Source organism: Panthera uncia (genome assembly GCF_023721935.1).
Source record: "Panthera uncia isolate 11264 chromosome C1 unlocalized genomic scaffold, Puncia_PCG_1.0 HiC_scaffold_3, whole genome shotgun sequence".
NCBI lineage: Eukaryota > Metazoa > Chordata > Mammalia > Carnivora > Felidae > Panthera > Panthera uncia.
Window position 1 is genome coordinate 15,743,631 of NW_026057584.1, and position 17,553 is coordinate 15,761,183.

Genomic DNA, 17,553 nt, shown 5'->3' on the forward strand with positions numbered 1-17,553 from the left:
ACCGCTGCCTAAGCACCAAGAGGGCATTCTAATAGGCAGAAAATGAGATTTTAATGGCACAAAGGGTGGCCAAAATAACGACTCATATATCTTCGCCTTCTTCGTTTTCTTCAACTTGTGGTTTGTGTGTTGGGAGTGCAGTTCCTGGGCTCTGCATGAGGGTGATAACTCTGAGCAGCTGAAAAGTTCAAAGCCGTCGGAGTTGAAAAGAATGAATAGCAAAGGCAATGAAATAAACATTTCTGCCTAAAGGCAAAAGTTCATAAATCCTTTTTTGTAACAGTCAATGTAATTAAGTTTCATAGATTCCTATAGCACATCCTGGGATAAGAAATAAGAGGTGGCTTTAAACCTCGGCTGAAAAATAACAACATGAAAACAATGAACGTGCTTCCTACAGGACTCTAATACATTGAATTTCCAAGTGCTGGCATTTGTAAATGTGCTTTTGCATGAAAATCATAGACTTCGATTAGTAGATTCCTCTTTAAAATGCCCAGATTTAGAGGGTATAAGCTTCTTCCACAGTTGAGAAGTTACATCAGAAGTAGTTATCTCTGCGGTTTTTAGCATCAGTAGTCTAGGGCCATAGCAGAGCTGTTTTGAACACGGTTTGGTTGAATGTTTTAATAAAAGTAACCCTCAATAACCCTAACTGCTTCTGTAAGGTGAGACCCAGCACTCCCTTGGCATTTCTTTCCTGTTCAGCGGCAACAGGAAGAATGACACAAATCTGTATTCTAGAAGTGAAACTCCTGACTTCATGTAAGCGTATGAGCTTGTATGTTATAATCAGTATATTATATTTTTTATATTATATAATTGGAGCTATTAGCACTTAGTCTTGAAACTGTTAATCTTTCATTGTATGATTCCAGAGTTGACAGTAGAGTGGGAATCATTCCAATATCAAGCAATGGAAAATTCCACAGGCAACTCCTCCAGTATTTCTTTTCTACGCTCTTCCGTATTCTGTTAATTTTCTCACCTATTACTTCATACATATTCAGGATAGTTTGCATTTCAACCAGACATTTCCCCCTCAAACTACCACGAGGAATCCATATTGTTTTAGTCCTTACAACATCCCCAGTGAGTTGGAAAAGGGACAAATAATACATGATGAAATTCCTCCTTATTTCTTCAGGCAGAGTTGGGGAGTAAAAGATGGTGAGTGGATCAGAATCATGCCAAACATTTAAAAAACAACAGAGTAGGAGAATTGGAAATTAGAACTTGGATTTCTATAGCTTTGGGATTCATCACTTCTCGGGATCGCCTCTATTTAAGCAAGGGGGGAGGACCAAGCCTTGGTTGTTTGGCTTTGTTAGGAATATTGTAAAGAAAACTTGAAGACGAGGTCACTTTGAACAGCCCAGTTTACCTATTAACCAAAGAAGAGAGTAAAGAAAGGGTCTTTAGGGGCACCTGGTTGGCTCGGTCAGTTAGGCATCTGACTCTTGGTTTTAGTTCAGGTCACGATCTCATGGTTCATGAATTCGAACCCTGCGTCAGGCTCTACGCCGACAGCGTGGAGCCCGCTTGGGGTTCTCTCTCTCCCCCCCCCCCACCTCTCTGCCCCTCCCCTGCTCACTCTGTCTGTCTCTCTTTCAAAAATAAATAAACTTAAACAAAGAGAAAGGGTCTTCAGCCTTCTGAGTTATTATATAGAAGTGCTTATTAACATGTTAGATCATATGATATTCAAAATGGAACTAATCCTTCCATGTCTCCTCTTCCTCTCCTACTCCTCCATTTCCCCTGCTTCTCTCTGGACCATCTGATATGCAGACAAATCAGCCGAGGCTCAGAGAGCTTGCTTGAGGCCTGCTGAAGACCACCAGATAGAGAGATTTGAGGTTGGAAGCTGGGAGGCTTGGCCCGTAGTAGGATCTCCCCCATGAGAGTACACAGTTGGGCAAAGAGGAAACAGGTTTCATGAAAAACAGCGGCGGGGCGGAGGGGGGGGGGGCTTTTGCCATATTTTAAAATCATTTAGTAGAGACAAATTTTCTAAACTTTTGGTTCAGGTTAACTGATACTCTTGCTAGTACATTTTGTACATGGTTTTTCAGCTTCACTCAGTTTGTCTACCAATCTTTTAACTTCCCCCAATAATAAAGGTACTACATGGTTATTGTAGAAAATGGAAAACATTTTTTTAAGAGTGTCTTCAGAGTGGAAAAAAAAAACTCCCCTGGGCAACACTGTTAATATTTTTGCATATTGCCTTCCAGCTTTTTTGAGTCTTACGCCTTTAAAGAAACATATAACTGGGGGCACCTGGGTGGCTCAGTCAGTTGCACATCTGACTTCGGCTCAGGGCATGATCCCGCGGTTGGGGAGTTCGAGCCCTGCGTTGGGCTCTGTGCTGTCAGCGCGGAGCGCGCTTTGGATCCTCTCTCCCCCTCGCTCTGCTCCTCCCCTGCTTACACTCTCTTGGAAATAAATAAACTTTGAAAAAAAAAAATATATATATATATATAACTGAGATACTAGTGTATATAGCTTTCTTCTTTCTACCGCTACATTTCATCAGAGGCCTTTCCCTACCTACTAACTTAAATGGAATTGGGCCTAATGGTTTTGGAGTTATTACGGTCAATTCATTGTAGATCTTTCCAGTGGAGGCTGGTTGACATGTTGAAAATAATTTGCCCATTTTATTTGACTCTTTTTCTAGTGGTGTTGGCCATTCACACTTGGAACTCACGAACTAGGATGTGTGCGAACTGTGATGGCATGGGCTTTCTAGTTTCCCGTCAAGAACTTAATAGACACCACCATAAAGAAGGGCAGGTTGTTTCTCCGTGTGTGTGTGTGTGTTTCTTTTGGAGCCTCCGACACGTCTGCTCCCTCAAGCAAAGATTCCTCTGCAGCTTGGAATCGGAGCCATTAGCCAAATGGTATTTCTTAAATGTCCTCAGTGCTTTTCTCGGGGAGGGTCTCAGCCTCATGAGGGACAGGTGTGAAGCAGCAACTCGGGAAGGTCACACTTGTCCAGCTGGCCAGATTTGAGCAGCAGTGGACTGACACGTATCTGAACAAAATATTAGAATATTGACAGAAACTTTTAGGAACTTCGGGCATAGCCTTCCTCGAGTTGCCGAAAGGGTCTGTGCAGCGCCTAATCGTTGGCAAGTTTATCTTGTTCTGAGGAAATCAGTAACTATATCTGAGGAACACGGCCATTTTTCTTATGGAAAAACTGAGGCCAGGGCAACGTGGTCATCTAAATGACAGGGTGAGTTACCGGCGGACTTAAGAGCCAAATCTCTCTCTCTTCCAATTGTTATTCTTGTATAAACACAAAGTACACACATTTCGCTTGCTGAAGAAGCGTCATAGCCTAGCAAGTTTTCCATAGGCTCTGGCACTGACGATATTTGACCCGATTTCCCTGCAGGCGTGGTCAAAAGCTTCACAAATGGAGGGTTTGCCTTCATATTCCCCTAAAGACTGAATCTGTCAGGGGGACCTGAGGCAAGAGTCTCAGTGATGGGTGACAGAGGGGATAGGCTATGGCCCGAACCTTTTCTGCTGTCTCTGAATTGCATTTTGTTTGAGCTACCTAACGCCTTTAGGAGATGGGGCTTATATCATGAATGACAAACAGCCCCGGAGAAGAAAACCGTTTGAGTCACTCTAGCGAGGGCTTTCCCCCCGCCGTGGTAGCAGCCTTCTTTCGAAAAGTTGTGTTCTCTTGGTGTGGGGACAATGCAGACAGAACGCAGGGAAATAGAGACCACGCGTTTCCCCCTGCAGACCCGGATGGCATGTTACCAGCACCTTGCTGCACATGCAGGAGAGAAAAAGGAATGTCGACTTGGAGTATGAAGTGCCGAGGAAATACTACCAGATGCTTAAGACATGAGACTAATTAACATTTGGCCCATGTTCTTCCAATTAACTTTCCTTTGCAAGAAACACTCCCCTCACTGCCCCCCCCCCCCCCCGGAACACACATAGCCAAACCCCAAAAACAAGGCCAATTAATTTCACAAACTTCTATCATTTCGTGCCCCACCCCCATCCCACGTCTACAGTCACCGCAGTTTTTGGTCACAGCTTCTAATGATTTCTTGAGTAAAATACAGTATCGGTGGGGTTACATGGTTTCTAGAAAGCTCTCTCTCTCTCTCTTTTTTTTTTTTTTTTTTTACTGTTATGTTGTATACAAAAATGGGCCAACTTGGCTGCATTTAGGGTTCATCAACCATTGCAAATGATTCTTCAAATGTTTTGGGTTTGGTAAAACCTAAAACACATTTTGCCAAGCACTTTTCCTCCTTAATTTTTCAAACTGTGTATTTTAGGGAAAATTTGATCCATATGGTTTTGATTCATTTACTCTTATATCATGGGCCTTTTTTTTTTTTTCCTATGGAGCCATTTGATATCCAAGAAGCTTTCTGAGCCTTTCCTATGTTCATTTAAAAAATTTTCCTCCTTAAAAAAGAGGAAATCCTCTTTGCAACCTCAGAGGCCATAAATTTTTAGTGCTCTCTCGATTCAGCGATACTTAAAAATACATTTGGTATAAATCTGGATTATTATGAACACATTTTATGTGTAGAGCAGATGGGCAGATTTTCGTTTCTGGTTTATGAGTGAAACCAACGACAAAATAAGAAAATAGGCTTAAATTACAAAAAAAAAAAGTTTTGTGTTAAGCAACCTATAACTGTTATTAATAAGTCCCCACGGTAAGAGCTATGCTCGGAGGCCTCATCTCAAATTTTCGTCCCGGTCTTGGATAAGATGTAATTGAGTAACCAGTACACCTGTCCTATTTCATGGATAATCTGCTGAGGAAAGAAAAAATTCTCCTGCAGACTCGTTGTGTTCAAGGCTTAAAAATGCTCGAATGTTTGCTCGCCGCTCATCACCTAAGGAACAAAGCACAGGTCTGCACGTCTCATCAAGGCTGTCGACCATTCATCTGTGAAGTCTGGTTGTATCCTCGCAGCTCGGAGGGGATGGGGCAGACCCAAGAAAGAGCCAATAGCTCCTCACAGTAATGAGATCATGGTTAACGGCAGAGGACAACCAGGATCAACTTTTGTTCTTATTCGCATTTTACAAAAGAAAACCTTTAGCTCCGCCACCCATCCAGTCGCTTTTAAAGAATAATATTAAAATTGAGATTATTAGTGTGTAATGTATGTAAATTGCATATTTGGTGGCAGCCGTGCCTGTTAGCCAGTGTCCTCATTTCATGCATATATGTATTAGACCGTCGTGGTTCCATTTCAAATTAGACTTCAATTGCTCAGCGCAGTTTCTTTTGACAAACATTTGTTAATCCCGAAACTTATTAGGGAGAAGCATTTGAGTGTTAATATGTGTACACAAAACTCAAGACTGCTTTTGATTTTGCTTGTCACTTTTTTTTTTTTTTTTTTTTTTTTGCACCACGGTGTTCGCATTATCTCAGATTCCTTAGCTGCAAGGCCAGTTGATGGTTCTTTGTCCAGCGAAGGAATAAGGGCTAGCTTACCGCGGATCAGTTTGTTACGTGGATGAGGTGTAGTCATTAAGAACGGTTGCGAGGGGTGCTTTTCTGTTTCACGCAAGGAGCAATCTTCTTCACTGTGGCGTGGTAATTCCTTGACCTTTTCTTGTACCGTTGATCCATGGAAAAGCGGTAAGATTTACCCTGGTGGCGGGGCCAGCTCCTGTTTCAGGAGAGCGATTTTTCTGGATGTTTTCGGGCGTACACGCAGAAGCCGCTTCATGCCAGGCCATTTGTTTTGGGTTGCAGGATCTGTGCCCTCCGCCCTCCTTTATCATTGCAAAGAGCCAGCCCAGCAGCCCATGTCCCAAAGAGGTGCTTCCCTCTGTTTACACTTTCCAGAAAGTCACCTGTGGAGCAAAGAGGAGTGATTTTGATTAAAGAGATTGGTGGGGTGTCAAACAAAGCTCGGACGGACGGAGAGACAGACATGCCGTGCAAAAGCAGCAGCCCTTCCGAGGCTCGAGCCTCATTGTTTCATTTCTGAAGCAGGCCGTGAGCTCAAATCCAAGGCTGCCAAGCCTCCTGTATTGAGGAAGGCTCCAGGATGTTTATGACCATAAATGAGCCCATTTCAGCCACACCAGGATCACTGTTGACCGTGTGCATGTTTCTGTTCCCCCGCCTAGGTTTTCAGATGTTCTCCGTGGTGAAAACATTGTTGCTAATCCATCTGTTGAATTCAGTGCAGGCTGTAATTGACCTGGTGCCTTTGGTTTTTCTCCGAAGGCTGTGGTTGCTACCCTTACAGAATATGAGGAAAGCCCTGGTTTGTGTCAGCTCTGGCCACAGCCTCTTGAGTTAGTTACAGATTGGGAGAATTTTGAAAGAAACAGCTACTTGGCCGAAATCTCCTTTTGAAAGAAGGGCGGGAGCAGCATCAATGACTGAATCTTACATCATCTCACTGAAATGAGCCACAAGCAAACCTTTCTCGCTGAATTAAATTTTTTGTGTGTCTGCTGAGTTGATTTAAATAGAAACTCCATCAGCTGCTTTCTCCTGTACATTGCACAAATCAAAGGCAACACGCCCATGGTTTTTTAGGCCCATTCCGATTTTTTTTAGCTGTGGGGGAGAAAAAAATTGTGTGTGGTTGCTGGGTCTATAAGGAAGCTACTAGAATAAAAAGTTTTTCTTTGTCGTTGGTAAAACACAGGAAGACCGTGCTGGATCCTAGTGTGAGGCCACTGGTCTGAATCAACCCTTTATATGTGGTTGGAATGCAATGTAAAGCTTTTAATTTATTACTGCATTTGCAAAATGGCAATATCTACAGAAATCTGAATACTTGCATATTTATTCAATTAGGGGCTGAATGTGTGCTTTGTAGTGCAGACGCAGAAGACTGGATTTAGTCATTAGTTGTGAACTATTTTTTGTTTTCTTTCTTTCTAAAGAAATCTGTTTTTGCGAAACAGTCTGGGTTTCATCAGAGGTGTGTATTTTTCAATGTACTGTATGCTATTTAAAAATTACTCTTGACATTTAGCTGGAGTTCGGTAAACCAGAGTTGCTGAGATGAGTGACAGCACTGTTCCTGCTGATTGTTCCTATGAGAACGATGGGAGATTGTGAGACAGTGCATTTTGTAGACTCACAGGGTAGTGTTTCCACCTGGAAGGGGGTATTTCCTCCTGGTGAGAGAACCTCAACCCTGAACAATGAAGGAAGCAGGCGTTCTTGAAAGAAGTATCTTTTTCTCTTACAACAAAACAAAACAAAACTGATGTCTCATTTTGGACAGTTTGCATTAAAAAAATTTAACTAAACTTCTGATTTAAGAACGCTCCGTAGTGGTGAGCCTCTATTTATGTGTGACTCCATAGGAAAATTTCTAGTTCAGTGTCAACCCGTCCATGACTCTCGCAGGCAGAATTTTTTCTTTCAGCCTCTGTGGACGTACATCGTTGTGTTTGCACCTTGTTAAAACACGTACCAGGCTGTGTTACATAACAATGCACCCATTCCCCCTTTTACTGTGAGCTTCTGGAGGAGTGGTGCTGGGTCATAATCATCTTTGAACACCCAGAAACCAAACAGTGCCTCGTAATCCAGGCTCATTCCCCATAGTGGGCTCCCTGAAACAGTGGTTTGGGGAAAAGGGATTCGGAGTCAACAATTTGATAAGTGTTATCTTTCAAAATCCCAGGGCCCATGAGACTACTAAAGGCTCTGACAAGGCTTGCAGTATGGAAGCATGTTTGTCTAGCTCAGTGTTTTCTAATTCAACTGTGGAGCCCTTTTGTTGAGTATTAAACTACCAGGTTTTGTGGAACACTTCCTAGGAAGTGCTAAATGAGAGAAAACATGGGTGGAGATCTGCTCATAGTTGTCCATTTCTAAAACGCTTCCCTTGGGTTTTTTTCGCAAGTGAATTTTCTTTCTATATAATGTCTGATGTTATCTTTCACTTGGACACATTGTCCGCCCCATCCCTACCACCCGTATAATAATAACGTAGCATGCAAAAGAGTAATTTTAAGGCAGAAGCTATTAACTGCTTAATAATGTTTAGATAAGGCAGAGAAGGGTGTAAAGAGAGGCAAGAGAATTCTAGTGACTAGATTGCAGTGTGGATGTAACTCATTGATCTCAAGAAGGAGGCCTCAAGGTCAAAAGCAACTAGATTCCAAAACTGATCAGCTGTGTGTCTTCAGGCACGTTGCTTAAACTGTCTTCACTTCTGTTCCATCTTCTTGTTAAACTGGTACAGAAGTAAGGACTCCTTTTTGGTGTCTGCTTAGAATGCAGTAATTGTCATGTGCCTGAGACAGGAGAGTCCCCAGAAATACAATGTACAACACTTAGTTTTGTTTGAGAGATTCAGATCACGGGGTGCCTGGGTGGCTCAGTCGGTTAAGCGTCTGACTCTTGATCTCAGCTCAGGTCCTGATCTTACCCTTTGTGAGTTTGAGCCCCATGTCAGAGCTGTCAGTGCAGAGCCTGCTTGGGATTCTCTCTTGCCCCCTCTCTGCTCCTTCCCTGCTTGCTCTCTCTCTCTCTCTCTCTCTCTCAAAAATAAACTTTTTTTTAAAGAGAAATTCAGATCACTAGAATGTAAGAACACTCACTCCAGCAAGAATAAGGGCCACGATCCGTCATTCCATGGGCCTTAGAGTGGGGAGGGGCAGGGTTATTCTAATGGTTCCTTTGCTCATTCTCATTTTGATTTATTGAAATACAATATTGACATGAACACGTTTTGAAAAATCTACGGTTCAGCTCCTATGGGACTGGAAAGATAAGCGAATCTGATGAACGCTATGCTTCTCTCTCATCAGTAGAAGATAAAGGTAGCTAAAGTAACAGGTACAGTGGAAGGATCTTCGAAAGTAAGGGACAATCTGAGTAGTTGAGTTACTAATTGGGGAATAGTCTTTTAGTCAGTAAATTACAAAGACTCTCTTTAGTCAAGATCGGGAGGTGCAGGTTTAGTTTCTGTAGCTCAGAGAACCATGTAAGTGGTTTCACTGTGGGCCCCATATGTTCCCAGCATCTATCAAGTTGCCTGTGCAATAGGAGACATAGCCACTGTCCAATTTATGATCAAGGACACAAGTACATTTTCAGGTAGATGAGCAACACAACATCTTTGTGTTGGCTCGGTGTCCCTGGAGTTGGGTAAGAAAGGGAATTAAGGTACATAGGATTTTAGCTTAGTGGGGTAGTAGCTTCTGGTTCTTGGAAGACTGTCTTCTCAGACGTCCCATATTGATGGCCTTGCTGCAAGTGTCCATGCATCTCGGAAATCCTGTGAAATAGGCAGGAACACATTTCTTAAAAGGTGTATTCTTTGACGTTTGCAAGGCTGCCTTCTGCTTTCCCATGGTTAATAGAAATCGCCTTCCTGAGATCTACTCATTAAATTAGTATGACTTGGTCTTTTCAGTTGGCTCTTTTCTCTACCCTGAGAACATACCTTCTTTCACTTGAAGAGAAGGGTAGGGAAGCTTCTCTTCTGTAATTTTAGGCATTTAGTAGATGGAGCCTTAGGACTCCATCTTAGGACTTGGGCAGCCATAGAAATATTTGCCTACGTCACACATGGTCTAGAAGGAAGAAGAGATTTCCTTGTTGAGATGGGCCACTGTTTTTCTCCCTTGGTAGGCTGGAATGTCTGTCCTTCATGTTGTTAGAGCACCGGGGGGAAGGGAAAATCTCGGGGGAAAGAGAATACAGTGTAGCCCAACATCCTTGGTTTCACAGGGGCAGAGTTGAAGCCCTTCTTTCTAAAAGCCAACGTGGACTTCAAGTTTATTATAAGTTTGTGTGTGTGTGTGTGTGTGTGTGTGTGTGTGAACCTTAGAGCTGGGCAGTTAAGGTGCAGCAAGATTGGCATTTATGAATGGTTATGAAGGTGAATCAGCCCTCCAGTTCCTGGAATGCAGGTTTAGTTTATGGGCAATTAGAGATGAAGTTTTAATCCCTGAAGTATTGTGGGATGCCCAAGTGTAGAGCTTTTCGCTTTCGTGATTTGGAATCCTAGATCCCAAAGGGTCAGTGAATATTTAGCAAACATGTCCTGAAGTGGTCATGAAATTAAACCCAGATATATGTTTGATTTTCTACAGTCATGTGCTCAGGCAGGTTTTTGAAGCGGTGATGGGTTTGAGTACTTACCTTGGAGAGGACTGTGGTGGTGATGGGAAGAGTTAACAGCAGGTAATGCCATTCCTTCCAGAGAGAGTTTGAGACTCTCTGTGGTAAGTGATGAATGAGGGTATCTGACCCACATCTGTTTTCCATTAGAATGGAACATTGCCCTGACATCGTTAGGAGCATTTGTCAAGATTCCCTGGACAGAGCTTCTGTAAATTACATGCTGCAAATGTGTCAGGGTCAGATAAGAGGATATCATTAACTCCCTCAAGTTTACTCAGGGCTCTGTCAGTCCCTCTTAATATGCTAACAGCCAACGATTTTCCTTGAGCCGTTTTGTTGTATTTTTCATTCATAGAAGAAAAAAAGTCTGCGCTATACTCTCCCCCCCCAATATTGCACATGTTCTTTTCCCATAAATCATATTAATTGTAGACATGGTCACAAAGCATATTAAATGCAGGCATGCGTAAATGAATTAAAACATATGAGAATTTTATTATGACCCATGGTGGGTCTAACATAGTCAAATACCAACTGTATTAACTGGCATACTTTTTCATTTAGGTGGCGTAAGCGTTCTCTTAATGGGCTTTATTTTGTTGGTACTAGATGGACGTGCTCATCATTGGCCAGAAGTAAACACTGTATACGTGCATGTGTGTATGTGTGTGTGAATGCGTGTGTACATACACGTCATTACCGCAAACCATTTCTGTGCTGAGGCTTTGCCTGGTTTTAAGTGTTAGTCGGCAGGGCCGAAAGAGTATTGCTATCAATTTAACAGCTTAGCTCTATTGAGAAATAGGTACCCTGGAGAACTGATGAAACAAAAGTTATCCTGTGATTGGCCAGAGGGCTGGAGATGAAAGGGCATCTAGAACTTAGGGTTTATCCGAGACAATACTTGCTGTGCTCTTTTCAAATAAATCTTAGAAATCCGCGCAGCGTATGAACCACACTTGTCCGGCACTCATACTTTTGAATCATGCATTAAACATAGCTCCTTGCAAAATGTAAGCTAAGGATTAAAATTAAAAATAAGGATGTGGTAGCTGTTTTATAAGCACTGGTGTTCTATCTGGTTAGGTAAAGGTCGGCCATGCCCTTCCCATAACTGTGGGTGTGGGTGAGAAGGTCACCATACTTACCTTAAAGAAACTCTGCCCTCAGGCTACTTCCCTCTTACAGCTTTTAAACCGACAGGGCCAAAAATCTAATTATTTCGATACTAATCAACTGCAGGATAATTCCTAAGGCATTTGAATCTGAAGGCAATGTTCTGGTTCTCCCTTGTCCAAATTTAGGCTTTTCAAGCCTCAAAGGTACAGTCACTGAAATATAACCATCAGATGACTCCCAGAGCAGCTGTGTTTGCAAAACACACACACACACACACACACACACACACACACACTTAAACGTTCGAGTATTTTTGTTTCATTTTGAAAATAAATTAGAGCCAAATTCAATATATATACAATCAGTATATAGAGTTTGGGAGGGGAGGGTAGAAGCTAAAAAAAAAAAAAAAACCAAACTAAAAAAACCCCTTTATATCCTACATAGCTATATTTCACGACAGTTTTCTAAAATGTAAATAAATGTGCATCATTAAATGTGAAATCACAAGAACATCTGATTAGTTCGGCACAAACAAGAAAACAAAGACACGAACCAGGATTCCCACTGAGGAAAAAAGATGCACCGAGATATACACCATAATTTGCTAAATCATTTGAGATTTTTGATGAGCTCTGAGCCCTTTCAGCTGATGGCAAAAACCGTAACCCGAGAAGACAAATATTTTCCAGACACGTTGTTTTCAATGTAAATCTTCATTTGGCCCATAGTTTTTATCTTTTATATTTCATCTTGCAATAGGAAAATTAATTCAAGAGAAAGATGTCGTGGAACAATTGTCGAGAGTTAGTTTTTCCTGAACCGTATAATCTTCCAATCAAGATATGAACACCCTGTTTGGAATTCTGAACCTGGAGAATGACTTTAAGGGGATCTTCAGAAAATGTCTCTGATCATTCGAATAACTGGAGAATCAGCATTAGCGTCGGCACATGATTCTAAGGCTTTGAATTTTTTTTTTAAAAAGCTTATCCTTAAAACAATCTAGAAACAGTGTCTGGGAAGTGTTTTTGGAGGTAACAGTTTAGAAATATACTTAATAGGCCTTTTCAGACTCCTCACCTGGGAGCTGTACTCAGACTCAAAGGAGTTGTATGTCCCAGGGGGACACGACAGCGATCTTGGTCATTGTATCTTCTGGGCTTCTGTGGCATTTAGTAAGAATGTGGTCAGTGTTCCGTAGACAGAACTGAATAGTTCCAAGTGCACTTATTTTCCTTTGAAATTGTTTGTGAAAACTGGGTAATTATTCTTCCCTTGACTCCAAATTAAAAAAAAAAAAAAAATTAGCAAAAATGCCAGTCCTGTAGTAGAAATAGCTCACTAATGGTTTATGAGGGGGGAAAATACCCCACTTTGCAACAAATGGAGATTTTATTTTAGGCTTCAAATGACAAATGGCTGTAGGAAAAACATGTATAAAAGAAATCGTGACAATATTCTTAGAAAGAAAATATGGCTAGAAGACATTCCATAGCCATACTGGGGGAGCTCTAAGAAGTTCGTTTACCAACTTCTTTGTGGAGCAAAAAAAGAAATTTCCATAGCTTCTCTTGAACCACATGAAATACAAAATAGCTTTTAAAGAAATGTACATGAAAGTGTAATGGGACCCTTCCATAGAGATTTGAGGTTTTAAATTATGTTAGGGGAAAGTAATGCATGTTGCCTTGATATATTCACTGTTTTACTTCCCGACGCAGATATCCTCTTCGGTTTTCAAATGAGAAGTTATTTGAAAAGATGTACATTTCTCAAGTTTTCTCCATGTGAAATCCTGAAATCAATCGTGTTAGTTTATAATTATCTGTTAGTGTCCATTTTGGGCCAGTGCCTCTTGCCCATCCTTAAATAATTCTGGAGAAAGAAATGATGGCAATATGTGACCATCCCAGTGGAAAGAACTGGTAGGAAAATGTGTGTCTCTTAGGCTCTGTCAGGGAAGACCAAAGTTGGGCTCTGGTCCTTTTAAGTGTTTCACATTGGCCACTACAAGTCCTGGACTGCTGAGCGAAGGGCTCTTGCTCAAGCAGAAGCTGTCACTTGCTTTCTGTGTGTGACATTGGCAATACTGATAGGAAGACCCAGTGTGGATTCCTTCCTGTTCCATTTACGCAGCAGCCATCCCTCCTGACCGGGTCGTGCTCTGCAACGTCTTAAGGACGCTGTGCCCTGGAACCTTAAGGAACTGTCTTTCCAATGGCCCTGGAAAACGGCTCTGGCAGATACGGCTGTATCTTCTCCATCCTCCTGCAGATATACTTCTAGGTCTTAGATTTAAGTCTTGTCCTAAAGTATTTCATAAATTCAGAACTGCAAAAAGTTTCTCCCTGAACAACGTAAGCTGAATTTTGCTTACAGGAAGGACTCATTTCTTCTCTTTTCGGATCTTCAAGGTTTTCTCCAATGGACAAAATTATTACCGCTTTCAAAGTTATGCAGACTAAGAAATATATGGCAGAGGATGAAAAAAAAGTTTATCACAAAAATGTACAGGATACCTCATGGGCGAGTGTGCGTGTTTTGAATAACATTTCGCTCTCACTCCTCAACCTTCATTGTATATAGAGTACTCCTTTTCTCCCTTGAAGTGACATAATATTAACTATTTATTAATATTAATATATTATAATTACATAACATATAATTATAATATACTATAATTACATAACATAATTATAATATACGAATATTATATATTTTATAATATGGTAATATATAATATATATTATATTTGTAATTATAATAATATAATATAATATTATAACATAATATTAACTACAAGTAAGTATTTTCACAAGGGGTGCTATTTTAGTTTAAAATGTATTTCCTTTTTACCCAGTGCCATTGGCCATTTTTCTTCTCTGGATTCATGTAATTACAAAACGGCTTTTTCTAAGTACTTGTTTTTACTCACACACCTTATTTGCAGTAAAGTATTTGTGCCCTGTGTCCTTACCCCCCTTTCATTGAAATAGTTACATTTTTCATATTGTTATTTTCCCCATCCAGATACCCATGATTTGAAGGGATGTGCTTGGCACTGAAAGACTTCCGTTTTAGATCCTTTTCTTCTAAGAGACACGAATGGATAATTTGGGCTGAAACAAAATACTTAATAAACTAGACTGTCAATAGCATTTTTATGAATGTTCCAAACATATACTGTAAAATCATCTACACAAACTCAAAGGCAAAAAAAAGAAAAAAAAACCCATGCAGGTGGAAGAACATTCAGGAAATAACTCAAATGCATTCTGGGTTATGTTCACAGTTTTTAGAAGGAGAAAATGAAGCAATCAACTGACCGTAAACGGCGTCGGGTAGGGCCCATGAGAACCCCATGTTCTAGAGACCTCTATCGTACTGCAGCTCTGAATCCGACTGATTCTTTATTTTGTGACTTTCGTTTTCTCCAAATGCCCAGTAAAATAAAACTATGCTCTGTCACATATGATTATTTTTTAAAATATATGTAGTTTTTAAAGCTTTTTAAAAAGCTATTCCGCCACATAACTCAAGGAAACTTAGAGCCCCTGGAACATCTTTAAAAATTTGGGTATTGCTGTGTCCCTTTCTGCACACTGGCCCCCCCTTTCTCACATGCTCACACACACAAGTCAAATGAAAGGCAGACAAGGAAACAGAGAATAGCTCTTAAGGGAAAAGGTGAGGGAAATCGGTGCCTTGTTAAAATACAGGAAGAAAGGGTAATCCATAGAAGGTTTGTAAGCAGACCCCCCCTTTTGTCTCATGGGGCTAATTGAAGATAGATCTGTTTAAAGCTGCATTTCAAGAAGATTTTGTTTGGCTATGAGGATTATGCAGACCTCTCCCAGAGGGGATTGTGGCATCCTCGGTTTTGAAATCTAATTTAGGATGCCTTTTCTGGGATGCAAGAGTAGTCCCTTGCTGGAACTCCTACATCCAGGATTTTGTGGTCTGAATTACCTCGGGGGACAGCACGAGGCCGGAGATGGGGCTTGGGGTTCATTGCTACTCTCTCCTCCTGCCCTTATTTGTACTTTTAATTTCTTCCTCAGATACAACAGGAATATTTTTTAAATAATTTTTTTAAAGCGTTTTTATTTATTTGAGAGAGAGAGAAAGAGAGAGAGAGAGAGAGAGAGAGCGCAAGCATGAGCGGGGGAGGGGCAGAGAGAGGGAGACAGAATCTGAAGCAGGATCCAGGCTCTGAGCAGAGCACAGAGCCCAATGAGGGGCTCGAACTCATGAACAGCGAGATCATGACCTGGGCCGAAGTCAGATGCTCAACTGACTGAACCACCCGGGCACCCCGATATAACAGGACTATAATGGCATTGCCTGCAGTTGTGGGCTCCTGCACTAAAATACTTGGGAAACAGGTAATATTTGGGGGGGGGGGCTCTACACACAGTACCGGATTTCTTCTGCAACTGCTTCTTGACCCCGGCTGCTAGATCAGAGCAGCGGAGAAAAATCCCTCCCTCTCTCGGGTGGCAGTTTTCCAGCTGCCAAATTAATTAGCCACTTAACTTCCATCACAAGGGGCTGTAAGGGTCAGCGAGCTTGAGTTTGCGAAACCCTTCCCCATGAGCATCTGAAAGTCATTCTGTTACCACAAGGTGGTTTTTCTTTCTTTTCTTTTTAAACTTCTCTTGCTCTCCAGGGTTATTTACAACACCTAATGGACTTTTTAGAACATGTTTGCATTGCCACCTTTTCTTTCCTTTTAACACTTCTTATATATGAAATGTTTAGAGAAGAAATGAAAAGGCAGGTAGTGGAGGCAGTTGGTTACTACTCCCTTCCTTCCTTCCATTCATCCATCCTTCCCTGCCTCCCTCCTTCCCTCAGTACCTAATATGTGACAAGTACCAAGTTAGGTTCTAGGACTATAAAGGTAAGTAGGTTATTAGCCTCAAAACTCTCATAATTCAAAGTAGGTGAGCAAAGTCATGATCGCGTAGTGGGAGGGATGAATAAAACGCTTGGGAACATCGGGGAGGGAGTAATTATTTCTGATTACTGAAAGATGGCCGCATTAGGGAGAGGAACCTTCTGGAGAGGGAACGCTATGAAAGCAGACCTAGACATCTGAAAATACACAACGAGGATTTCATTTGACTCCACTGAGCTTTTTAAAAAACATAAGCAAACGTGTGTTTAAAAATCACATGTGAAACTTCCAGATGTAATCTATGATTAGCCAGCGCTCTACATGAACAGATATAATGTCTCCCTCTGTCCTTCTGTCCCTCCTTCCTTTCCCCTTCTTTGAAATTCTAGTCCGATTTTATCATGAGAGGCATGGTGAGTCTCTCTTTCCACCTCTTTTTCTTTTCCCTCCCCGCTCCCCCCTACACCTTCCTCCCCCGCCTTCCTTTTTTCTGAAACTGCAGTCAGATGTTATCGCTGCGCACGAGGCGGTGTCCACGCCCCTTTGCCTTGCAGTCATCGTCTTCTGGAAGGCCCTGTAACAGCAGATTTCCGAAGAAATAAAAAGGGGACCTTTCCGGTGATTCTTTCAGCTCTCGGCTCTGATCTGGTCCGCCCTGCATTCTTACTTCCTCCCAATCTGCCTGTCTACTTTAGGTAATGGGACTCCTGACCAACCACGGTGGTGTGCCCCATCAGCCCCAGACCGATTATGCTCTCTCCCCTCTCACCGGGGGCCTGGAACCTACCACCACGGTGTCAGCCAGCTGCAGTCAGAGACTAGACCATATGAAGAGCTTGGACAGTCTGCCAACGTCTCAGTCCTACTGTCCACCCACCTACAGCACCACGGGCTACAGTATGGACCCTGTCACCAGCTACCAATATGGGCAGTATGGACAAAGTGAGCCTTGGTCTTTCTGGTGGGGGGAATTCCTCCTGAAAGGGCGAAAAGTCCCCACCCTTCCTTAAGAAAGAGGGGGGGGGGGCGCAGAGGCACCATTAGGCCTTACATCCCAGTATCAATGTTGCGGCAAAGCCAGCCGATTGTCCCGGCAAGGGCTCCCTTGTCTAATTATTTTCTTAACTGATGTCAACGACATCTTGCGATTATTAATTGCCGGAGATGTGAAACCTGATTGCCACTAGGTAAAACACGAGGGTTGGCCAAAATGAAATAACCCCTGGCATTAGAAACACATGTTCTTAATGAGGTCAGCTCAAGGATCACATGGGGTATAATCCCAAGGACACAGACTTGTGTCAAACTTGTCCCAGGAATAAAAATATTGGTCTCGATCCTTTGATACCGTGGTATGAAATATGACATCGTCAGCCTGTAGCTGATTTTGCCTCTTGCTGTGAATTGTCCC

At 42.0% G+C, this 17,553-nt stretch overlaps 1 protein-coding gene across 1 annotated transcript in view; it reads left to right on the forward strand.

The window, feature by feature from the left end:
* The window catches only part of LOC125911746 (paired box protein Pax-3), a 31,123-nt gene that overhangs the window by 12,887 nt on the left and 683 nt on the right, over positions 1 to 17,553 (forward strand). The window contains exon 4 of the mRNA XM_049615856.1: positions 16,838 to 17,084. Within this exon, the coding sequence (XP_049471813.1) occupies positions 16,838 to 17,084 (247 nt within the window). The remainder of the gene's footprint in view (positions 1 to 16,837; positions 17,085 to 17,553) is intronic.